At 38.2% G+C, this 27,511-nt stretch overlaps 1 protein-coding gene across 4 annotated transcripts in view; it reads right to left on the bottom strand.

The window, feature by feature from the left end:
• The window catches only part of LOC126253317 (tyrosine-protein phosphatase 10D), a 340,420-nt gene that overhangs the window by 124,025 nt on the left and 188,884 nt on the right, over positions 1-27,511 (bottom strand). For all 4 annotated transcript variants that reach the window (XM_049954568.1, XM_049954570.1, XM_049954569.1 and 1 more), the window contains exons 2-7: positions 15,426-15,669; positions 15,117-15,223; positions 11,295-11,469; positions 5,085-5,188; positions 4,777-4,879; positions 4,523-4,691 (exon numbers count right to left, since the gene is read on the bottom strand). In XM_049954568.1, coding sequence (XP_049810525.1) covers positions 4,523-4,691; positions 4,777-4,879; positions 5,085-5,188; positions 11,295-11,469; positions 15,117-15,223; positions 15,426-15,669 — 902 coding nt within the window. The remainder of the gene's footprint in view (positions 1-4,522; positions 4,692-4,776; positions 4,880-5,084; positions 5,189-11,294; positions 11,470-15,116; positions 15,224-15,425; positions 15,670-27,511) is intronic.

Here is a 27,511-nt window from a genome sequence, read left to right as displayed (position 1 = left end):
GGGTAATGAACCATGAGGCCTACTCAGAAGGGATGGGGGGGGGGGGGGGGTGTACCCGGCATTTACTAAATATAAAGGACAGGCGTACCTATGTGGAGATAGGAATGACCTGTGGCCTAAAAAGTAGTAATGTTTTATAAAGGGGCATACCTACCAGAATGCAAAGAGGAAGTGCTCTCATAAGGTCAAGGTATAGGTACTGATCCTAGGGGAAAGGGACAGTATCATGATAGAAGTCACAGAATTTTGAAGGGATTATTCTATGCACAATGAGCATTAAAATGTTTCATGGAAGTTTATGAGTGTCTAGAGAACACTTTCATTTTGTCCGGAGTTCCTCCAAACTATGAAGAATTGTAAAAACAGTACATACTAAGGAAAGGTAGTACAACAGAGGGAACAGAAGTGTCATGAACACCTGGAGTTTATGATAGAAGAAAGGGAGTCCTCATAATTTTTAAATATTAGAAAAGTTGAGTAAAAGCTCGCACAAATGCTCATGTCTAAACAAAGTAGAGGAAAAAAACAGAATGGCTGTAAGCAGAAGCCTGTTTAAGAGAGTACAAAGAATTGTAGTTGAAAAAAAGATGTATATAAACATGTAGAAGAAAAGTATATGGTTATGATATGTAATGTTGTTATGGGTGATGTTATTTACATACTGATTATGTAAAAAATATCGCGTGTTCATTTTGAAGGAGGGGGTGGGGTGGGGGGGTGGGGGGAATATGTAGTGTTTCAAGAATTTCTGCGTAAATTCTAGAACCACTCGGCCTTCTACCATCTCGAACACACGATACCATCTCGAACACACGATATTTTGGATGTTAGAGTGGGATGCTAGAATCCTACCTAATGCGCATCACATGTTTGTGTGTGTGCAGGTATGAAATCAGTCACGAGCAGAGGGTAGACATGGTGGACAAACGGCACCAACAAGTACTTGTCAGGCGATCCACGGAAGTTGTAGTGAAAGTATACAGAAGAACTGTGGAACTTCTAGGTTATTCTGTGCTAATCGTATCAGTGACCATTGTTATACATAACAAGAACAATTGAGATTCTGAAGTCTTTGGAAAAAATAAATAAATAAATAAATAAAAGAATGAAAAAAATAAAAACAACTCTTACCTTGGACTTGCTGGAGGCAAGACATACTTTATGATTTGCTTGTAACAGAGTTATGGTTGTTAAGCAAATTCTTTGCTAAATGTACTTAAATCTGTTTCTAATGTGAGACGATATGCGTGACTTACAAGAAGTCTAATGTTTATGTGAAAAGGATGAATTTAGTTCTTTATGAAGCTCAGATAGAGTGATAGCTGTTAAAAAGTATTCTTCGAGTACCTAATTATTTCGCAAGTAGATAGAGAGTCTTTAAGGTTCCTGTAACTAGCTTCATTCTTCGGAGAAGAAGTTTATAGAGATTCCAGAAGACGGCTATCCAGAAGAAGAAGAAGATCAGCTGTGTACACCAAGCAAGTCGACTCGTGTAAGAGAAGTGGGAAGTTTGCACATACACTTCACACACTCTTAGTCATCAAATCATTAGAAAAAATGTTATTAACATTCTGTATCGTTATTCTGCATGTCTACATATTTATTTCTAAACCAGGTCATCCCGGCAAGAAACACATTTCTACCAAAGAGAGACCAATTTGTTGAGACTGTCACTGTTGAATGTTTGACTCTGTTGATGGAATGACAGCCTCACCTCTGATGGCACCACTTCATCAGTATCAACGTGAAGTCCTTGAAGGCAACGTGTAAGTTTTAGAGACAGATGAAAATTGGATGGGGGCCAAGTCGGGACTGTATGGACGACGGCCGAAGACAGTGAACCCAGGGCACTGGATTGTTGCAGTGTTCATGATTGGTCTAGCACTGTCATGCTGAAGAAGAGACGTTCCATGTGTGGACCAGCTCTTCATATTTGAAACTTTACTACAGCGTGCTGTTTCTCATGCTACAATTTGAAGCCCTCTCGGGGCAGAGGGCTGCAAATATGAAGACCTGAAGAATGAGGATGTAAAATGTCAATAAGATCTGTCTTCCTTAACAAGCTTCACGAATTTTCACATAAAAAACTCAAAGACATTACTTTTCAGCGTGCTCTCAAATATTTTCCCTTGACGCAGTCAAATAATTATTTTTTGGATGAATCCACATAGGAAACAAGTTACGCTGCATTTAGAAGTAAACTAAGACATCTCCTAAATTCCATTACTAACTACACTGCAGAAATTATTCCTTGTTAATTCAATAGTCTCATCACATCACTTTTATTACTGTCAAACAGATAAGTACTGTGTAAAAAAATAACTGTAGAAAACAGTATTTAACTTGGTGAGTGTCTGAAGGTAGGTACGTGTTACGCTGTAAATGGCGTGAAACTAACAGACACTTCTCTGAAAAGAGTGCAGGCTAGACAAGACAGAAAATTCCTCAAGCACATATAAATACACCACAAATACCTATCACACAGAAGAAACAATGGGAAGTTCAGGCTGTAATATCAACAGCTATGAAAAGGATAGATAGCTACTCACCGTAAAGATGACACATTGGGTTGCAGAGAGTTACAATGAAAAGACTATTAAACATTAAGCTTTCAGCTGAAGCCCTCTTCAGAAAAGAAAGGAAAACACACACATTCATACAACCCAGCACATTTCACGCACACATGATCACTATCTCTGGCCACTTTAGCCTTGTGCACACATGACTGACTGCACTCTCTGGCCACTTTAGTTGGACTAAGTTCAGCAACATACTGAATAACTTCAGAGGAGGGGGCAATGGGATGAAGTAAAATTTCAATGGTTTGGCTACATATAACATACAGGTCAAACCTTTCTCATGTGCCCAGATAAGCACTGTTGATAATAAAAACCTACCAACACTACAATAAAAAGTGACTGAACTGACAACATTAGAAAACAATAAAACTGCAATTCAACCACTCCAAATTATTCTACTGTGCGAATCACATTGTACAACAAATGTGAAGTTGATTTCTATCACATATACAAAAATATATGATAAGGAGAAAAGAACAAGAAAGAATCCATAAACATCAGATGTCTAATAGTTCTAAATCTTAATCTTTATGTCAACATATAAAAGCTTGATCATTTTCAGCAAGGCAATTCATACAATGAAATACAATTTATGGACAGTAATTATTAGTTAGTAAACATAAAAAAGTTTATAAAGTGAACTTACAGTATGTTTTAGATGAAGAAATAAAAATCTAGGACAAAATAAAAATATTTGTTATGTTTAGCGTACATCTGTTTTATCCAGTATGATAGATTAAAATTTCCTATCTCCAATTACACCATTGTGCAAGTGCTGCACCCTGCTAATAGCAAACTCTACTATGTTGTGCTTATCGCAATTTTTATCTCAACATGACCTTCCACATATGTTCCCTAGATCTGACTGCTCTATCACCATATTTCCAATGGTGAATGGTAGAAATGACTTTTTCTTTCAAATTCCCACTCTACAGCAAGTACTCAGCTGTAAAACATCTTCACAGAAACATGCCTTCCTAAGACTTGTTTCACCACAAATCTCTCTGAACCCTTCCCATATACATCTACATAAGCATTCTATACAGTATATAAGGACTGTGTTAACATTTACAGTTAAATGGATTTACTTTGCACCCTACAGTCAGTCTAAATCTGTTGCTACATCATTTTTCTCTTCTTCTCTTACTTCTCATCTCCAGCTCTCAGATGCAGGAACCCCTGATTCTGAAGACTGTAATTAACCCTCAAGCAGACACATCTACATGTGAAGTGCGCCAACCACAAATAACATTGTTTCGTACCATTCCACTGTAGGTTAACAACGGCGACAGTGATATGCTGTGTTGTTACACGTTCAAGAGAGCAGCAGTAATATAAAAGAAATAGCGAGCCAGGTAAGAAAAACTTTACAATCTGTGCAAGAAAATGGCCCATATTCCGAGTTACAAGCACAATCCCCTAATGAGGCAGTTGCCTGCGAGACAATTAGGTGGGGACCTAATGCAACTGCACTGTTTTATGCTCCAAGTGGATCGTTACTGTGTGACAACACATGAACAAGGCAACGGAGTGATACAATTAAATTTTATTTTATTTTATTATTATTATTTAATTAAACAGTCATTTAGCTCATATAATAAAAGTTTATTTTATCATTGGTTAGTTAAACTAAGATTAAACTGTGATTTTACTGATACATGTTTACCTTAGTAATATAAAAACAGCTTTTTTTTACATGTGTATTAAATATGCCACGCACCCACTCGCGTTATGAAAATCAGCACGTCCCTTCGAGGCTTATGTTACATTCTTTTTCTACCCTTGCAAGTGTTGCTGGATTTTTCTTATTCTTCTTCTCCAAGAAATTTATTTTCTTTACCTCAATATTTTAGCATTCATTTATCCCTATTCTTTCTCAAAAGTCAAAACATACAAGCAAATTATGTGAACAGACACATACAAATAAAAAGCAATAATAGTACCTCTTTCCTTTTGGAGGCTGCCATTCTACCCTAAATGATGTCTCTGTTATAGAAGATCTGTCAAATGTCAAATTTAGAGGCCTTAAGGGAACTGTTCTGTACTGTGCTGTTGTTGGTGTTGATATTTCATCTTCACTCACTGTCTGTACAGAAATATTGTATGCTCGTCCTAGAAAAAAGTAACAGAAAACATTGTTAACCAGTAGGATAAATTTATATTCAAATGCACAGGATTTAAAAAAGCCTCATTATACCTGGCACCAGTCCTTGGAAAGCTGCCTGAGCTGGCCCTGGAGGGTCACCTTCTTTTTCCACATACAAAACACTCTGCACAGCATCATCAGGGTCAATGGATACCTTCAAAAACAGCAATGCTATTACGTAATTCTTAAAACAATTTATCAGTAAATTAATACACAAATGTACAAAATATATACACAAGCAACTGTGACAATATTCACTGTGAACACTCCTTACTCAAGTATTAAGCATGGAAAGGTGTGATGGTAAAAAAAATACAAAATGGAAAAGGAAAAAGACAAGTGAGTTTGTCACAACTGACCTTATAGTGTGTGAATATGCCTGGTGGGTATGGTGGCTGCCACAGGACCAGTAATGTAGTTTCATTTCTGAACCAAACAATGAATTTTCCTGGTGTGTTAGGTTCTAAAAAAGGAAAATGTGTGTTACTTGTACCCTTTATATAAATTTCTCCTAAATGCACACTAGAGTTCTTTTACACTGCCAACAAAATCTCTTCTATGGAAAATAGTTTTGTTGGATGCTTGGTGAATCTATACACATATCATGAACAAACCATGGCAGTGCCACAAATTTATGAAGCAGATATAGAAAACAACAGCTCAAGAAGTTATTGAAGTTGTGTGTTATTAACAATAAGAACTTCCTAGAATGCTAACTCTGACTTTTACCCGCAGATTTAAAGCAACATATCAATACAACAGTGATAAAATGTCAATCTCATAATGAAATAAAGTAATAAAACTGCATACTAGTTAAGCTGATATGTATACTTACAATGATTACTTCTTGTAACAGCAACCCAACTCAACACACACACTTTTTGCTTGGTTATTCATAGCATACAAGTGACTTGGTGGTTATGTGGATAAATATTGATAACAAATACCAAAAGTCTGATGTTCAGTTCCGCATCAGTTCTAGGATGTTTTTCTGTTATTTACCACCACTAGCAATGACACATAAAAGTGAAAAATGTCAAATTTCATTATGGTTTATGGATTACATCAAACTGTAGGTACTTCATACCTGACTGGGTAAGTTAGTTCAAAGGTCAGAGGAAGGCAGGGATACATCGTATCTGATTTGATCGTGACTAGAATAGTATTGTGGTGTTGAAACCAACCTCAGGTTGGCGACAGCATTGCCTTCGACATACCATTACTAGATAAAGTAACAGTAAAGATACAAACTTCATATTTTGTGAGGATGATTGACATCAGTATGTCATAATCCTCAAACCTGTGCAATAGCTATTTTTTCACAGTATGCCTGACTTTGACAATAAAGGGTAAACATCATGTAGCAAATAGCTATGCTTCAATGAATTAGTTTGCACCATCGATTTTTTGAGTTTAAGAACACACAGTCAGGTAACCTTGGCTTTAATGTTTCAACTTAGTGTTTATATGAGTAATGTTACAGCCATGTTTTGTTCACAAGCACTCTTTTCAAATAGTATCAGACATACACACAATGCACTGCTAAACATATAATCACAAAATATAAAAGCAATTCACATTTCAGTGGTTGCAATATATAGATGGTAGGCAATGATTACCTCAAATTCCATTTTGTTAAATTTTACAAGAGAAGCAAAGACAGTTTCTTAAAAAATAATATAAAGTAATACATAAAAAGTTGCTACACGTGTAACTATACAGAAGAAGCCTAGGTATTGACAGCTTAAAAGAAATCCATGCATTTTTAAATCTCTCTTTCATAAGAAGTTACTGGAATTAAAAGGCTTTCACAGATCGATGGAATCACAAGCTTTTCATTTCCTACCATCAAATTATGCATTATTTTACAATTAGTTCATGATTTCTTTACGGTACTCATGGAAAATAAAAATTATATCTACACGACAAAAGACTTGAGGCAATCACTTTCTTCTGACAGAAATAAAAGTTACAGTTACACCAGTAAATCCATAGTATTAAAACCTGTCTGGAAAACATCTTTCAAAGTCCATGTTACACTTGAAAAAATGCTATCTACAAAGGGCATCTTTATGGAAATCATCAGACTCCTGCCTCTACCCAAGTCTGACGAAAAAAGAAAGTGAGACAATGGAAAATCTAGGATGGAATGTAAGAAAATTATGAAAAGGAAAGTTACTACCCACCATATAGCAGCTGAGTCGCAGATAGGTACAACAAAAAGACTCCCACAATTAAAGCTTTTGGCTGTTACACCTTCGTCAACAATAGAAAACACACACACACACACACACACACACACACACACACACACACACCACACAACTACACTGCTAATTATGCTTTCATTGGCAGTGTGGTTTCAGTTGCCTGAAGGTGTGTGTGTGTGTGTATGTGTGTGTGTGTGTGTGTGTGTGTGCGCCCATGTGTGCATTGGCAAAGGTCTTAACGGCCGAAAGCTTTAATTGTGAGAGTGTTTTTGTTGTGCCTCTATGCGATTCAGCATCTCCGCTATATGGTGAGAAGCAAGTTTCCTTTTCATAATATTGTTAGGAAAATAATTGAAAATTTTTGTCAACAAAGAATTTTAGAAATATTGGATGGTAAAGTTCTGCCATCAAGAGTTGCGAATATAGATTAGAAATCATGAAACTAGGATGCATAGCAACTGCAAACTTCTTTATCTGTCTAAAAAGTGAAGTAAATAGCATTTGTCAAAGAGGGCATGTGGTCAACTACTTATCCACATTTGCAGGTACTTTAGTTGTCAAAAGCTTTTCAAATTATGGTTCTTATACACTTTGAAGGAAAAGCTGCAGCCCAGATTGCAAAAAGGAAATGTGAGATAATGTGAATGAAGTCTGAACTTAAATCTCAGTATAAGAAGAAAGAAGATATTATTAGGTGCTGTTATAACACATATTTACAATTAGCTAATACACTACACCCATTAGAACTAAAAGCTGCTGAAGAGAATGTTGAAAGTATCGTAAACAAAATGCAGACTGAAATCACACACTGGTACCAAAAGAAATTAAAAGCCATGCAACTAAAACTGCATCAGCAACAGAACAACCAACCATCCAACAAAACACAGTTTACTCAGGAAAGGGCTAAAACACAATGTAAAACCCAGATTAAGTAACAATGACCACAAAAATCTCATCATACACACTAAAAAAGCAGCTGATTTAGCTGGCCTAAATAACATTGAACAGAATGTCTTAGCACACAACATAAATGAAATTATTCAAAAACGCATAAGTAACCATAATGAAACCTCCAAAGCAGTTTATCAAGAGAGAAAGCTAGTAAAGAGCATAAACATGAAACTTAATAATAACGATGCCATGGTTCTGAAAGCTAACAAAAGCAATTCTGTAGTAATTATGAACAAAGATGAATACATCACTAGAACACTGACTTTCTTTTCTGAAAACAACATAGCACAGCTCAAACAAGATCCAACAATAAAATTCCAAAACAAAATCAGAAAAATGGTCAATAAATACAATTTCCTCTTCACAGAAAAACAAGCAAAAAACATTCATTTTAATGAACCCCACAGCCCCAAGACTAAGAGCTCAACCTAAGGCCCATAAACCCCATGTTCCATTAAGACCCACTGTTAATTCTAAAAAACACCTGCCTCCAAAGTCTCCCAATTACTGAATGAAATTCTGAAACAGTACTATACATTTGATAAATCATACTCAGTTAAGAACACAAATGAAGTAGCAAACTAAAATTAAGGACATAAATATTCCTGCAGATGCCAGGTTTGCCTCTTTTGATGTAACCAACCTATTTACAAATGTACCAACTGAAGAAACAATACACATAATCCTTGAAAACTTAATAAAACATAAAACATTCTCAACTGCAGAAATATCAGAAGTCAAGGACATGTTACAGCTAACAATGTCTCACAATTACTTTACATTTAATGGGGAAGTTTACCAACAGAATGAGGGTCTCGCCGTGGGCAGTAGCATTTCAAGTTTTCTCACAGACATATTTCTCAATCATCTGGAAAGTAAGTTCTTTAATGAAGACAATAGACTCAAAAGTAAAATATTATATTACTGGAGATATGTTGATGACACCTTGCTGCTATTTGATGGAACAAAAGGTGAGCTCGAAGAACTACTAGCAGTATTCAATTCTTTCCTCCAAAACATAAAATTCACAATAGAACATGAGGACAATGAAAGCATAAACTTCCTGGATCTTAAAATCGTCAACCAGCAACAAAACCACAAGTTCAGCATATACAGAAAATGCACATACACAGACATAACACTGGACAACTCATCATGCCATCCTACCACACAGAAACATGCTGCATTTAGGTCCATGCTACACAGAGTACACTCCCTTGATTTAGAAGGAAACACTGTCAAGAATGAGACAGATACAATAAAGAGCATTGCCATAAGCAATGGCTACACAGCCAGAACAATTGACAATTTAGGCAGACAAATACACAAAAGCAAGACAACGAATGGACACACTGTGAAAGAAGAGACAATATTCGCCCGTATCCCATACCTGTGCCCCACATCACAAAAGATCGCCAACCTTTTAAGAAAAACAAATGTAACAGTTGCATTCTCAACCAATAATAAGTTATGAAACCTACTCATCCATAACATAAAATCAAATAAACACACATACTACAACAGCAGTGTACAAAGTATCATGCCCCAGTTGTCCTGCCTACAATGTAGGGAAAACAGGCAGAAACTTCAAGACCCGTTTTCAAGAACATGTAAATGCTTTCAGGCTCAAGAATTTCGAAAAATCAGTCATTGCACAACATATGCTGCAAACGAAACATGTCATCAACAGTCTAGAAAATAATTTGGTAATACTACATAACGAAGCCAATGGTAAGACCCAAAGCCTGTTAGAACAACTGGAGATATACACCCACAAAATCAAGAAACCAGAACATATGTTAAATGAACAAACATATTTTGCAAGCTATAGTTATTTCAGTATTTTGAAGACCTATTCTAAAGGTATTTCTTGCATATGTCAATTGTTTAATAGTTATATCTTTAGCACTACGAATAAATTCATCTTTGACAACATCATGTACAAAAACATCTGTGAAGTGTTTATAAACATGTGTGTGCAAATGTACATCTTGAATGAAGTGACATGTACTAAAATTACAGAGAAAAGAATGTTTGCCAGTACTAAAACGTTAAAAATGCTTTACTTGGGTGATTATGTAAGTTTACACTGTTCATTTTCCATTGTTTTGAATATATTTTCCACATTCGACTTATGAAATTCATAACCTAGTATTAAACCTTTTCGTTACAGGAATATGCATTTCACCTCATTCGGGAGAAGAAATAAAACATGTATTAATACAAATTACACCTGTTGATCTACCCACAGGGTCCGAAATGCATCGTGTAGTTAATAAAACATGAAAAAGTTGTAACTGAATGCGTTGTTTAAATCATACCTCCAATGTTTTTTTATTATTGTGTTTCTGGACTATAATGTACCTTTCCCCCCTGTGCTTGACAAAATATAGTACTTGTACTGGCAGCTGTATTTCAGTATGCCTTCCAATACATGTAGCAGATGTTCATTGTTGCAAAATTCTCAATAAATTTAACACGATTCTCATGACTCATAAAAAGATTCTTCTACTTTCTCTTTCCTCCAGTAGAAGGATCCGGCATATAACATTCCCAACAAATTCTATCATTATATTCTGGCTCTTATTAATGTTTCCTTAATATCTCTTTTTCCAATCATTGCACTACATATTTTGTTGTAAGATATTCATCCCTGATTAAGAGCATTAGATTGCTGTGTTGGAAAAGAGGCACTACCATCTCCACAGAGGATGGTATATTTTGGAGTGTTGGACATTACTAAGATGGTCATCATCTTTCATTAGCAAATTATACAGCAATTACTGTCTGACAATGTGCATCTGTTTGTCTGTCCACTACACACAGGAGATGACGTTCACATCCAGCCAGACCCCGATGCACTGCCTCAATGCTTCCAAATTGCATCTTAATATATTTGAGAAACACATCAGCTTTATCAATCTCTGTGAATTGTATGTGGCACTTAAAAAGGTTTTATTTTTGCCATCTTGTGGAGTTAATGCTACATGTATTGTAAAACAATGAAGGAAAAGTGCTACATGATTAGGCAGAGGTGTCCAATGTAATTGCTCAACCATTGTGACATGTCTTGGAATCCTAATTCTGCCATCCCTGTACACATATTCCATGATGAAATTTGTTGCTGTTATATTTACTCAAGAGAACCTGCAAAATCCAATAACGGAAAATACACTATGGAATAATGAAAATATTATGAGAAGGGTAGAGCGCAGTCTGTTTTTTGCGTGTGTCTGCAACTCAACATCTCCACAACATGGTAGGTAGCAACCTATCCTTTTCATAATAATAAATGGGCAGGAACGTTCCTGAAATTTTACATTTCAGCATATGACATGAAAGGGAGTGAATAATTAGAACTGCCACAGCATTACTAATGCTTACTAACAGTTATGGAGTGTTACTTACTTGTAGTAAAATTCCTTGAAATATATACAAGACTTTCTTTTCCTTCATAAACAGTTAGCAATTGGACTTGATACGAGCCACCAGGTGTGAGATTCTGCAAACGATAATGCAGACCCGTCTCTTCCTCTTGTAGTACAACACGGAAGGGTTCCCTTGAGTCTCCAATAGTCAAAACCTGTAGAGAAAAACATAAGTCAACAAATGATAAATACAATGATAACATCAAAAGTAAGGTAAATGCAATAAGAGCATACAATAATAAAGTTGGCACTTTGCAATAACAATCATTATCCCAAGGAACAAGAACTGAAGAGTAAATAATTGCCATGGACAACAAATGAGAGGACAATGTAGCTGAGAAGTGATTTATGTGTCATGAACAGTTGTTAGTAAATATCTATGAATCCAGCCAAGATTCCTTAGATGTACAAGTATTGAAACCAAATGAAAACTGTAAAAATAATTAAATCATTGTTCAAACTATTTATACTGTGCCCAGAATGAGATTTTCACTCTGCAGCGTAGTGTGTGCTGATATGAAACTTCCTGACAGATTAAAACTGTGTGCCGGACCGAGACTCGAACTCGGGACCTTTGCCTTTCACGAGCAAGTGCTCTACCAACTGAGCTACCCAAGCACGACTCACGAGCACCTGCCCGTGAAAGGCAAAGGTCCCGAGTTTGAGTCTCGGTCCAGCACACAGTTTTAATCTGTCAGTTTGTTATTTATACTGTGACTTCTCTCTATACATGATTTTATATTTGAAACAAGCTTTTGGCAGTATTGTCCAAGCAAACACTACCTACCTACCTACCTACCTACCTACCAACCTACCTACCAACCTACCTTCCTTCCACAGAGATGACAGGGAAGGCATAAGGACAGGTTACGGGTCTTGAGTGGGTTTCATAGTGCTTAATCAATGAGAGTACTTCGCGCCAAAGGCAAGGTGCTGGACTCGAGCGCTGGTTCAGCATACAGTTTTAAGGTGTTAAAAATTTCGAAATAGTGCACATTCTGCTGCACAGTCTAAGATTCGTTCTGGGATGTCAACAGCTGTTTGACTGGCCTGATAATTTTTAAGAGATGGAGCGATCATTCACATCAGTGCAGGTATGCAACTTCCTTTAACCACCAAACAAAATCATGAGATGCAGTTTTTAATTAATGTGTGGTCCTTTTATGGGCTGATTACTTCCTCACTTCTCACAGAAACACACAAGCAGAAGTGCAAATTGAAGAAAGAATAGAATTTGCACCCCTGTTAGGATTATTTTACTTATGGATACAGAAATTTGAATGAAACTCTTGAAGTATGGCATGCACTCACATATCCATATATGATCATCATGAGAGCAAGCACAAAACAATATGGTACTGGACAGTGAAGATTTATTGGTGTGGGGGAAAAAATACATTTTATGCCCTATTAAACAGCTATATGTGAGGGGCAGAGTCTATATTACATGTGTTGACATGACTTCAAAATTCCTCAATAAGTTTCTAAAAATTGAGCTCAGCGAATGTCGAATACATACTCTAAAAACATTTCTGTACTAGCAGATGATATGTTGCAATACGGTGTGTTCCTACCACATGACGTGCAGTACAGTAGTTAGCTGCTGACACTGTAAAGTAATAAGCAATAAATATCAAGGTGTGCAGTACATAGTGCGAACACTCACAGATTCAGATTTGTTTGGTAACTTAATTGTCCCAAGCCCCATTAATAGTATTTTACAATACTGTAGAGCTTTTACAAAATGGACAGATTCATACATTTTCAAAATATTTCTGGAAGTTGCTATAAATGTCATCTACAGGAAATGAAAATGTGTTAAAACTAGTTCTTAGTCCTATATCACTTATTTTACATAATGTATTAATGCCATGATGTAGCAATAACTTTAGAAGTGACCAGGCTGCATCCCCTGTACAGATATTTAAAGGATCCATCGAACAATGTTTCCCAGTATACAGAAAAAAAGGTTTAGATATTTCAACAAAAATGAAAAAATACAGAGCATATGTAGCAGACAGACTACAGAAAATGCTTAGCAATAAGAAATATTACTAAAGAAAGAGGTAGCAAAAAGTAAGAACCAGTAGACAGCCAGAAATTATGCACATACCTGCATAAAGGAATGCATTAGGAATAAAGTTTAGCTTGTAAGAAATAATACTGAAAGAACATGCAAATGAAACATTTTAGCCAAGTAAAAAATTTTAACAATAATATTAAAAATGTAATTTGCAAATAACTGCAAGAAACTGGTATATGTGGAAGGTCATAAGTGAAATTAGAAAAGGGATTTATGTTAGGTCTTAAAATTATTCATTCATATTGTAAACGACAAAATAAAAATAATTTTTTTTAGAATATTGCAAAACAGCCACAAAGAAACAAACAAGGTGTGAAAACAGGAAACTGTCAAGAAGAACATAAAAATCATTGTGACAAATCAGAATACTTTAAATTTCAAAAGAAACAATAATGTAACATTGGATTAACACAGCAACCTCATGAATTATAAATATTCCAATCATTGTTCTTGATAACAACAATAGAGAATAATGGTCAATAATAGAACTTCTATACAGTGTTTTTATAAATGGATTGTGCTACACATAAGGAATCAAACAAAAATTTAAGATAATTTTCTGGGATAAAGTTAATTCTGATAGGCCTACACAATGAGACTTAATGAAGTTGTTAGAGAACTGTACAAAACTCAAGGGTAGTGCAGGGCAGACAGATCACATCACTGCCAAACTCTCACATAGGTGAAATACTAATACATCAAAGCAGCAAAGTTGTGCTGGCAGGAAGACAGGCAGAGAGACGGCACACATAGTTATAAGAAAACAGGCATGAGCTATTAATAAAGATGCTGAAACAGACAGAGAGAGAGAGGGGGGGGGGGGGGGGGTCGAGGACAAGCAGATCAAAGAATGTTATACTAGAAACTGCCCTCACCAAAAGAAAAATATAGGGAAAGGCAAATCAGACTGGCATCTATGAGAAAAAGTGCAGCCAGTATGTGCAGGATCAGTTGGAAATTGAAGAATGAAAATGCAAAACCAGATAAAGTACAGGAGGAGATTATTATTAAATTTGAGAGATGTTAGGAACTGGGACCATAGTAAGAATGTCTGGAGAGGTTTGGTGGGGAAGTCGAACTTCAAGATTCCATGAATTTTGACATTACTGAAGCAGGAGGTTTTATGGCTTTATTCAATATAAAACCTTTGTGGGAAGTTATTGGCCACAGCCTGCTGAAAATGCCATCAGACGATTCAGACGAAATAAATCAAGTTAATCATGGAAAACCAAAATCAGGATGGCCATATGGGAACTTTAACTTCACTCCTGAAAAGAATTACAGTTATCTCCTAACTGCAGCAGCAGCAGCAGCAGCACCACCACCACCACCACCACCACCACCACCACCACCACCACCACCACCAAAACCTCACTTGATCTTGATAATGCAGAGAGCAGAAAATAACACAAAGAGAAGAAGGAAGGACGACATAATATGAAATGGAAAGAGAAAAAGAGGAAGAAGCTGTATTATAATAAAAAAATATCAATAACTTCAAAAGGTTAGCCCATACTTCAGTGAGAGGTTTCACATATTTGTCCCCATCTTACACGCATACAATGGTATAAGTATACAAATCTGACTAAAAACGAAATTTAAAACACAAGTAAGTTTTCAACAGGTTCACTCTAGCTTTTAAATATAAAGATATTCTTTGTTTATGTCAACACAACTAATGAGTTGTAGTCTTGATTTAAATACTTTCTGGTACTGTACCTTAATCTTATATCCCGAGGCATGGCCAACAAGTGGAGGACTCCAAGATACATCAGTCACTTTACCACTATGGACGGTTACAGAAAGATTGGTTGGTGCATCAGGTGCTAGAGAGTACATAATTTTCTTTTTTAATATAATGTGTCAGCTTGTGTGGATAAAAATCATTATTTCAGAAGTTTACAATGACATGCATCAAAAAATGTAAATTATACAAAAATAAATAATACAACTCTACAATGTTTCAGTGTGATGCAAAGCAGTGTTGAAATACAGTTGGATTCCCACATTTTGAGGAAGGTAACTAACCTGTTGTGATTGAAGCTGTCCACGTCAACAGATCTTGGAAGCTGGAATTTGAGTAATACAGCCAAAAGTTGTATTTTGTGCCAGGAAGACCTTGAGAAAATTCTATAACGTCTCCAATATCCTTTGAGGCAATTGTAGTATTTGGTGCCGGCTTCCCATGTGGCGGTGAGTAGTCTAAACGATAAAGCCCATCTTGACTGAGATTCCCTGGGATTTGGATTGCAAGATCCGCACAGCTTGCAAACTGTAACATAAAAGAAAGGTATTCTGTCAGGTACATAAACAGATGATTTTTTTTTTAGACTATCTTTTGCAAGCACATAATTGGAAATCATGATAGACATGTGTCACAAGTGAAGAGTAGGTGGCAACAAAACAAACAAACACACACACACACACACACACACACACACACACACACACACCAAAACAAAACAAAAATAAAACAAAAACAACATTGTAAGCAGGTACAAAAATCTCCCATTCCCACATACTTTCATCCCAATAGCTAAATTATCATCATGTTGTTCTGCTTCCAAATCATGGTTTGGGTGAAGCCTCATTCCAAAGTCAATGGAAAAAATGCTCTCCCCTGTGTTCTCACACTCTCAAGTATCTCTATTCCTTGGTGCATTTCAGAATGTTCACAGTGGTAGTCTCTCTAAGTGTATTCGACTACATGTCATTAGGTTTTCACATTTTCCACTACATTACTTGCAACTACATGTGATTTGCATGTGTCAACACTTCTAATTTGGTCTAGAATCTTACACCTAAAATAAAGCTTAGGAATCTCATTTTTATTCTTCTTTTACCACTTTCTCTCAGAACCCACATTTCACTAACATACTGTATTGCAGGTTTTGACACTACAAAATATCTTATTCTTAGATGTTTCCCTATACAGCCTCAGACTCCTTTTTATGTACCCATTTAACCTGCTGAACTTTTGTAGTTCTCTAAACATGTGTTACGAGAGATTTTACCAAACGGCTAAAATGGCCACCATGTCCCAGGTGCAGAATGTCCATCTAACACTTTCCAGAGTCAACAATAAATTATTTTTTCAGTATTTCATATAATTATTGAATGAATTTAAAATTTTAAAATGCTGTCTTGGTCTACTCACTAAGAAGTATAATTTTAAGTATAATTTTACATGAAAGATTTAACAAAACAAGCCAAGCATTACAATTATGTCTTGAGGTGGCAAAACTCAAAGCACGCAAATTACCCAGACTATATTCTTCCAGTTTTTGAGAGTGAAATCACATATTGACTTCCAATGAAGTTCACACAGAATTTCAAACGTTTTCAAAACTTTTGTTTTCTGACATCCCCCACAAAATAAAGAAATGAAAACAGTTTACTGCTTATTACATTTTTACTGTTCATGTAGTAAAACTCCAATATCAGGCATGACATGTAATTTATTACTTCTTTGCTACTAACTCTCTTTGCAACACATTCTGCAGACATTATCCACTTGCACCTCTAATATCCCTGCATGGTTATATTATTGTATGGCAGATGGTTCATGAAATATGACATGATAAATATATAAGTGTGTGAAGAGGTAGCCTATCTTAAAACTGTTTACCAGTTTTGGTTTTGTCTTTTTTATTAGTCTATGGGTGAGTAATCTGGAACTAACAAAACCAATGTTATTAGGGCCACATATCTTCAGTCATACAGGTTTTACATGCGTAATGACAAATATTTAACATATTAACTCATTTGTGAAGTAGTCGGAATGCTCAAGACGTTTTATACATAGCAGTTTGATTCTATTTGCAAGTCTTTCATTTTATGTACAGAAATCTTAATGTTGTAGCTTTCCAATTTTTTTTATTCACTTATCTTCTGAGTGACAGTCTTCCAAGTCAACTTACAGTATACTTGATCATCAGCAAAAATATATTGTTTACAGTCTTTTTGTTTAAAATATTTGTTCTTTCTCCATTCCTGTAACAATTTTATCCATACAAATGTCAAACAGTATTGTAGAAAACCCACAAAATCCTGGACTAAGGTTTTACTAACAGTTATTAAAAGTTACGACTGAGTTAACTGGATTCTGTTGGAATGCCCATTAAATGTCTTTACACATCCTAAGAGTAACACAAAAAGAGAAAGATTATATTCAGTCGTATTCCATTCATTGTTTATTTATTACTAATGGATCAGTAATTTCTAAATTCACACTGATATACCTATGTTAGATACTCTACTATTGGTTGTAATTTATTTAATTCACCACCACCACCACCACCACCACCACCACCACCACCACCACCACCACCACCACCCCCCAGTAGGCAGCCATTGAACTGAAGCCGTCCACCTGCTTCCCCTGTGACTAAGCCTACATGATCGGTTCATTTCATAACCTATAAATTGGTACCCCCAGATATTTGTACAAGCTGACTAGTTCAAAATTGTTAATCATTAATATTGTAGTTACAGGATATTACATTTTTGCATTCTGTCTTTTCACCAGAATGAAATCTTATGAAGCTCTGACTGAATACTAGTGCAGTTTTTTCTCCCAGATAGCACAACATTATAGATAAATGTATCATCTGCAAAAAAGTCTGATGTTACTATTAATATCACCTAAAAGGTCTTTAATTATACTAAATGGTCAGTAAGTGTCCCAACACACTTCACTGGTTCATGCCTGACATTACTTCACTTCTCTCGACGACAGTACATCCAAGACAACATGCTGCACCCATCTTCTTTAGCAAGAAATCCCCAGTCCATTCACAAATTTTATTTGATTGTTCACAGGATCTTTTGAGTCATCAATCTTCTGACTGGTTTGATGTGGCTCACCAAAAATTAGTCTTCTTCATTTCATAGCAGCACTTGCGCCATATGTCCTCAATTATTTGCTGAACGAACTCTTATCTCTGCCTTCTCCTACAGTTTTTTCCCCCTCTACAGTTCCCTCTACTACCAAGGATGTTATTCCCTGATGCCTTAACATATGACCTTTATTGTGTTCTGCTTCTTGTCACTGTTTTCCACACATTGCTTTCTTCACTGATTCTATGGGAAACATCATTTCTTACTTTATCAGTCCACCTGACCGTCAACATTCTCCTGTAGCATCAATCTCAACTGCTTCGATTCTCTTATGTTCCGGTTCTCCCACTGTCCACGATTCACTAACATGGAATGCTGTGCTCCCAATTTACATTCTCAGAAATTTTCCTCTTCAAATTAAGGCCTATGCTTGATACTAGTAAATTTGTCTTGGCCAAGAATGTCCTCTTTGCTTTTGTTAGTCTGCCTTTTATGTCTGCCTCTTTGTTCCCTGTGGGTTAGTTTGCTTCTGAGGTAGCACAATTTCTTAAATCATGTACTTCAAAACCATCAATTTTGATATTAAGTTTCTGGCTATTTTTGTTTCTGCTACTTCTTATTACTTTCACCTTGTTCTGGATTACTCTCAATCCATATTCTGTACCCATTAGACTGTTCATGCCATTCAACAGTTGCAGTAATTATTCTTTTCTTTTACTGAGAACAGCAATGTCTTCAGCAGATCTTATTGTTGATATCATTTTACCCTGGCTCTCAATCCCACTCTTGAACCTTTCTTTTATTTCCATTATTGCTTCTTCAAAGTACAGACTGAACAGTGGGGAGTGAAAGACTACATCCTGTGTCACATCATTTTTAATAACAATACTTCATTCAATATTGTATATTACCTGTCTTTCACTGTAGTTTACCCCTATTTTTGTGAGAATTTCGAACACATTGAAACATTTTACGCCGAAACATATCAGCACACACACCACTTCAGAGTGAAAATTTCATTCTGGAAACATTTTAGACTGCCTATCGCTTTTCCTTGGGCGTCATACCCAATTAATGTCTTGATTTTTCTTCAGTCTTTCTTCCATTATTAAGTGCAAAGGCAGAACCGTCTCTATGGTGCCCGTGCCTTTACCTTTCCTAAAGTCAAACTAATCGTCGTCTAATAGATCCTCAATTTTCTTTTCCATTCTTCCCCATGTTATTCTTGTCAGCAGCTTGGATGCATGAGCTGTTACGCTGATTCTGCGATAGTTTTCGTACTTTTGGCAACAAACGTCGGTGGTCAAAGTAGTCGAGCCGTCGCTTTTATCGTGTAGTCGTAATTTTTAATACGGCACCTGAGACGGGAGATGGCGGATTCACGTCCCGGGACTACGCAGGTGCTGGAGAGCATCACGGTGTAGTTCCTGCTGGCCGATACATACGTTGCTGACAGGTCCATCCGGGAAACCTCCGCAAGGCAGTCCTTCGTTTCACCGTGAGTCAGGTGAAGTCAAGGGCATGGCAATGCGACGCAAAACGGGGGATAGATAATACCGCGGTCACACCTGAAGAACATCACCCGCTGCGCGGAGAAACACGTGTTTTAACACTATCCCTCGTTTTTTGTGATATGTAATTACAACTGTTCATCTTCTGAACTTGACGCCTGCGATTCTCTTCTCTGCCTGTAATATTACGAGAGGGCATTCTTAATTCAAGTGTCAGAATGAACATTATTTCACTCGGACACGGGAATTCCAGCCGGTTAAACTCGGCCGATAAAAGTAAGCTAGGGCATATGGTCAAGACAGTGACCAGATAACAGTCTCTTAGGACGAGAAACTGGTGAGGCGTTAGTGCCAATATCAATCCTCATAACCACTCGTGATCGACGCGCTCATTCAGACGCACTGCAGCAAAAAGTTGCGCCCATTTCAGAAAAGATACAAACCGAAGGTATTAACTTAGGATACAGCACTGCTTTTGTATACGAGAGCACATGTTGAACGTGCAGCTAGTAAACGGGAAACAAAACTCAGCACAACACAGAATGGCGCCAACAATACCAGTGTACACTGCACTATATGCTGGTTTACGGTTGGTAGCAAACCAAAACAATGAATGTCTTCCAAAGTCTTACATTCTGACGACCACTTGTCTTGCATTCTGACGACCACTTGCGACTTCCAGCATCCAGTGTCTCCCTGGAGAGCGCGATTAGACGACAAGCTACTATCTAGCTAGAAAGGATTGACAGCTCTGAAACAGATCGCCCTGCCCATTCGGATAGAAATGCATAATATTACTAATAATAATAACAGTTAAGTGGTACTATGAGTACACTGAGATCTCCGCCTAATGACAAAATATGGGCAAGTCTTATAGCTATGTGAATTATTAAATCGCTTCTCACGGTAACAAATGGCTCTGAGTACTATGGGACTTAACATTGTGGTCATCAGTCCCCTAGAACTTAGAACTACTTAAACCTAAGTAACCTAAGGACATCACACACATCCATGTCCGAGGCAGGATTCGAACCTGCGACCGTAGCGGTCACGCGGTTCCAGACTGAAGCGCCTAGAACCGCACGGCCACACCGGCCGGCTTCACGGTAACAGTCTCTCAACTTAGTAAAGGAGGGTGCACTAACGGTGGCAGGGTAACAGACTGTGCAGCTACCACGAGCAACAATATCTGCACCAAAATACTTTTTTTTTTTTCTACAGGGCGATAAGTATTTCACAATTTGAAACTTCCTGGCAGATTAAAACTGTGTGCCGGACCGAGACTCGAACTCGGGACCTTTGCCTTTCGCGGGCAAGTGCTCTACCAACTGAGCTACCCAAGCACAACTCACGGCCCGTCTTCACAGCTTTACTTCTGCCAGTACCTCGTCTCCTACCTTCCAAACTTAACAGAATCTCTCCTGCGAACCTGTTCAAGTTTGGAAGGTAGGAGACGAGGTACTGGCAGAAGTAAAGCTGTGAGGACGGGCCGTGAGTCGTGCTTGGGTAGCTAAGTTTGTAGAGCACTTGCCCGCGAAAGGCAAAGGTCCCGAGATCGAGTCTCGGTCCGGCACACAGTTTTCATCTGCCAGGAAGTTTCATATCAGCGCACACTCCGCTGCAGAGTGGAAATCTCATTTCACAATTTGTTTTCCGCTTTCATGCAAGCTCCCACCTTTGAAAACATTTTGCCTTTGGTTCTTAACAATAAATCATTCTCTTTCTTATGTTCTCGGAACATTTACTGGATGATTCAAAATTAACAGTAAATTTCGACGTGATAGTAAAAGCAATTTCTATGTCACAAAAATAGATTTTCACTTTCCAGTGCTATTAGGCCCATCACGGCAAGATGTTTTAGTAGATGCAAAGCAGAGACCCCATATCAATACGATTATTGGGACTGAAACAGATTTGTTGTTTCTTCAGATACTGCAAACACAATGGCTTTGCAAAGTTCCACTGAGAAAACTTGGGAGTAAAATCGGTGACCGGTACACAAGCCAGATCTGGAGAGGGATTTCTTGCGATCGAACTTGCATGTTTACAGTTACAATAGGAAAGCGCCGAAGTACTTTGAAATGTGTTTTCGGAGCTTGTCCGTCTTCCGCCGTGACAATCGGCTCGTAACTGCACGACTCTGGAAAATGAAGGTTATCTTCTGAAACGATTAGCGTTGAGGACGTACCGTTAGTGTAACAGAAATAGTACAAAACAATGATGAATGAACACCCGCATGTAACATTTGCACAACTCAAGGTCATATTTGCTCAAGAACATTCAGGCCTCACTAGGTAGCGTGCCAGTTGGGCGTCATATTCACCTCGACCGGTGTTAACTTATACTCTACAAACGCAATGGAAGACATTCTAAGGCATCTCGGAGAATAAGGGTGTGACCGTACCTCGTGTTCCCAGACAGTGATTATGTTCGAAGAAGCAGACTGTTTTGCGTCCAGAATGAAGACAAGCGTGTGAAAGTTTCGAGAAATCGCTGGTTAAAAAAAAAATCCAGAATGAGATTTCCACTCTGCAGCGCAGTGTGCGCTGATATGAAACCTCCTGGCAGATTAAAACTGTGTGGCGGGCCGAGACTCGAACTAGGGACCTTTGCCTTTCGCGGGCACGTGCTCTACCAACTGAGCTACCCAAGCACGACTCACACCCCGTCCTCACAGCTTTACTTCTGCCAGTACCTCGTCTCCTACCTTCCAAACTTTACAGAAGTTCTCCTGCGAACTTTGCAGAACTAGCAGGAGAGCTTTTGTAAAGTTTAGAAGGTAGCAGATGAGGTACTGGAAGAAGTAAAGCTGTGAGGATGGGGCGTGAGTCGTGCTTGGGCGGCTCAGTTGGTACAGCACTTGCCCACGAAAGGCAAAGGTCCCGCGTTCGAGTCTCGATCCGGCCCACAGTTTTAATCTGCCAAGAAGTTTCAAAAAAATTCTTCATAAACAGCAGGCATCCAATCAACGTTCCTGGGGTCTCGCTGTGTGTTACGTAAAATAATACTTGCTTCAAGCTGTTGGCTTTTGGTTTCGAAGCGCCCAAAGGCGATGAAACGTCCAGTTCTCTTTCAACTACGTTTTTGTTACCTATTTTTAGCAGTGGCAATGTTAACTAAAACGGTACATGGACTGTTTTTGGCTTCAGGGTGCTAGGTGGCGTAGTCATTAGCGCCCGTCCAAAAGTGATTAAAACTCATTGTCAATTAATGAAAATACAGAAAAGAATTACTGTATACAACGATAAAGAGGAAATTTGCGATACTAGCGGCTGGTTTTAAGCAGTGACATAGTGAACATAGGCTCACACACAGGTTCTGTTGTGGGTAAGGCAGGTGGTAGACTTCGGTTAATTGGTAGGATACTGGGGAAGTGCAATCAGTCTACAGAGGAGATATAAACCATCCCGAGAAAGTCTGCTAACAAAGTTTCAATAACCGGCTTTAAATGGTGACTAGGAATATACTACAACCCCCTACATATCGCTGACAAACGCATTCAAACAATCACTGCACAAATATACGTTGCCCGCCACCATCTCGCCATGGCAACCGTAAGGTGTTTGTACACAAAGACTTACACAATTGCTCTCACGTAATGTTGCGAACAGACTCAATCAAATCGCCTTTACAACCACCATATACGGGCCCATTTCAGGTGCTGAGTAGAAATAAGCATACCGTGGACATAATGTACAATGGTGTTCCGACAAAGGTATCGATTGAACGTGTCAAGCCAGCATGGGTTTTACCCTCTCCGACCTCTGACACCACGCCTGTGCATCAACACATGATGGACGCAGAGCATATCTAAACACCGCTCAGTACATCGTCCGAGACAGGTGAATCATCACCACAAACAACAACGTCACCGCCCCCGAGACACCCGACGCACACCAGAGCTGGATGTCGAATAAAATTCAGGTATCATGATATCCCTGGGGCTCCGCACTTTAAGGGGGCGGGGGGGGGGGGGGGGGGGGGGGCTGTGTGGCAGTGATATTTTTGGTCATGTGTTGTTTTTTTATCTTTGCCGTAAGACTATAGAGTCTCCTAGTTTTTGTTACTTCTCTGCTGTTTTAATAGTTTCTTCTCATTATGAGTTTTTGCGAATAAATATTTTTTCTTTAACTCATTATACCGGACGGCTATGCAATTATTTGTTGTAGGCAAGTCGCCTACATATTCTTCCTGCGGTTGATAAGTGAATGGAACGGGAAGAAACCCTAAATAATTGGTACAATAGGACGTACCCTCTGCCATGCAGTTCGCGGTGGTTAACAGAGTATGAAGGTAATCGTACTGAAAATGCGTCAAACATCGTAAACGCACAAGGCGACTATTACGTCATACCGTTGGAGATATTTTGAAACACGATAATACAGACAGTTTTGATTACGAGAATTTACTGCAAAGGGAATAAACTGTTCGAATTGCAATCACATATAAACAGGAGAAATGAAACAAATATCTCAAGAACAAGTTCTACAGTTTTGGACATCACGACGCTCAGTACGAAGTAAAAAATTAGTTATCGTAACTAGTATTGGAAAATAAATTTTAGCTACATTAAGTTCAAAAGATGACTTTGATACCCAGTTTCAGTAGTACATCGAAAAGGGGTTTGACAAGAACTGTAATAATTTGCCAGAAAAAAAAAACAACAGAGTACCGTAGCTCTAAAGCTGTAGTGAAGACGACATACAGTACTAATTTTAAAAAACATCGTACACAAATCTTAGCTAGCATGTTTGTAGCTGCTACACGTACATCCAAATATATGCGTAATTATCGACGTAGTTATCACATGAAGAATTGCAACTATTTATCGCAAAGAAAACGAATCGAATGGCACGACAAACTGTACGATATATATAAAGAGTCCGATAACTGGACAAAGTGTTAGAATTCTCGGCGAAACGGTAGAGGCAGTATTTTGTTTTTCGTACCCAACAGAGATTAAATAATTGAAACAGAATTCTCGGCGAAACGGTAGAGGCAGTATTTTGTTTTTCGTACCCAGCAGAGATTAAATAAATAATTTCATTCGAAACCAACGAATATATGACAACTAATGTTATAACGAAGTCACTTTAAAAATAAGCAAGCAACAATGACGTCATGGCGACTATTAGCATTATGTCATTGGTCACCGAGCGGTCTCAGGCGCTGCAGTCATGGACTGTGCGGCTGGTCCCGGCGGAGGTTCGAGTCCTCCCTCGGGTATTGTGTGTGTGTGTGTGTGTGTGTGTGTGTGTGTGTGTGTGTGTGTTTGTCCTTAGGATAATTTAGGTTAAATAGGGTGTAAGCTTAAGTCCCATAAGATTTCACACACATTTGAACATTTTTTTTTTTGTCATTGGTCAAGGCCGAAGGCTAGTATCGAAAATTCCTCTTGACGCTGGTACTCGAATAAAAACCAAAGTTAATTACATAACCTAATTTTAATGCAAATATAAAGTGCAAACAGTTTGGAGAAAGCGGTATAATATTTGTTTAATCGCAAAATATGCATCTACAATATTCGCTTCGCCATATTACCTACGTTTGCCCTGTTGCTCAACATAACGAACCAACGAGGCGAAAATGTGGCCGAGTGTTGTGGTAGAGGGCGAATTGGAAACAGCGTCGTAAGGTCAGTTATACAATACGCCACTTAATGGTTCTCAAGTAATGACTCTGATATTTAGACATCGTAGGTGGCTGCAATGAGAAAGCTGAGGCTAATGCGCCACATGACAAGAGTATAGCAGACTTAAGAAGCGTACTATTCTTTATTTGTTTGTCATGGTAGCCTATTTGAAAAATATAACAGTATTTTATATCGCAATGTACTTCTAGAATTTGTAGTAACAGCGAAATATACGTCCCGTACATTCAGGTTCCGCTTTACGTTCGCAAATTTTCTGATCAGTTAACAGAAACGAAATTTAGTTCATAGTTTTATAATTAATACTTAGTCCTGCACATCGCATCATTTGGTTTAGCACGTTACGTTCTGCTCAGAACTGCTACAGAACTCCAACTATACCGGTTACAGTTCGAAACTTATTTCCGTAGTAATAAGTTGTAATATTCTATGTAGGCACGCAAAGCACTCTCTGCAGTTCCTATACATTGCATACATTATCCCTCTTGCGATATAATACAATAGTTACAGCATTAAGTGATAGCTGTTGCTAAAAGATTTTTCCCGAACAGGCTACATCATAAGAAAACTACCAAAATGAGTAATTCTGAAGAAGTAGTCGTTGTAAAACGTTTATCATCACAAGAGTAGAAAAGTATCTGATTTCGACTCAACTCAGTACACATAACATTGGTTTTTTCCACAGTGTCTTTCTCAACTTTTACGAGAAGCTGTTTTGCAGTACAGTTACACAGATGGCAATGGTACGTCGTACACGAGGTATAAAAGGGCAGTGCATTGGCGTAGCTGTCATTTCTACTCGGGAATTAACGTGAAATAGTTTCCGACGTGATTATAGCCGTACTACGGGAATTAACAGACTTTGAACGCGACATGGTAGTTGGCAGTAGACGCAAGGAACATGCCATTCCGGAAATCGTTAGGGAATTCAATACTTCGAGATCCACAGGGTCAAGAGTGTTTCTAGGACATCAAATTTCAGGCATTAGCTCGGATGGCCTTTACTTAACGACCGAGAACAGCACCGTTTACGTATGGTTATCAGTGCTAACAGACAAGCAATACTGCATGAAATAACCGCAGAAATCAATGCGGGACGTGCGACGAACGTATCCGTTAGGACGCTGCGGTGAAATTTGGCGTTAATGGGCAATGACAGCAGACGACCAAAGAGAGTGCCTTTGCTAACAGCACGACGTCGCCTGCTGTACCTCTCCTGGGCTCGTGACCATATCGGTTGGACGTTAAGACTGGAAAACCGTGACCTGGGCAGATGAGTCCCGATTCAGTGGGTAAGAGCTGATGGTAGGGTTCGACTGTGGCGCAGACACCACGTAGCCATGAACCCAAATTGTCCATAAGGCATTGTGCAAGCTTGTGGTGGTTCCATAATGGTGTAGACTGTGTATAATGGGTCCTCTGGTCCAACAGAACCGATCATTGACTGGAAGTGGTTTTGTTTTCGGCTACTTCGAGAATATTCATGGACGTCATCTTCCCAAACAATGATGGAATTTTTATGGATGACTATGCACCAATGTCACTGGGCCACAATTGTTCGCGATTGGTTTAAAGAGTAATCCGGACCATTCGAGCGGATGATTTGGCCACCCAAATCTTTCGACATGAATCCCATCGAACATTTATGAGACACAATCGAGATGTCAGCTCGTGCACAAAATACTACACCGGTAACACATGGCCTACTAAAGAGGCAACATGGCTCAATATTTCTGCGGGAGACTTCCAACGATGTGTGGAGTCCATGCTACGTCGAGCTTCTGCACTAAGCCAGGCAAAAGAAGTTCCGACAAGATATCAGAAGGTATCAACTTTTGTCAACGTAGTGTATATGTTAGAATAGAATACGATAGTGTGGATCTCCACGTACTTCATACATTGGAGTTACATATTCAGGTATAATCACTACAAACGTTAAACATGGTAACATCGATTATGGCTGTCAAAAAATTGCACATACTACGGCTACAGTGTCGAACAATCGTCATTTTGAAGCGAATATCACACACAGAAATATGCTCATAGGCATGAATACAGCCGTTATTCAAATGGCTCTAAGTACTGGGATTTAACATCTGAGGTCATCAGTCCCC

The sequence above is a fragment of the Schistocerca nitens genome, chromosome 4 (genome assembly GCF_023898315.1).
Source record: "Schistocerca nitens isolate TAMUIC-IGC-003100 chromosome 4, iqSchNite1.1, whole genome shotgun sequence".
Classification (NCBI taxonomy): Eukaryota; Metazoa; Arthropoda; class Insecta; order Orthoptera; family Acrididae; genus Schistocerca; species Schistocerca nitens.
This window is presented reverse-complemented; position numbering and strand designations above follow the sequence as displayed.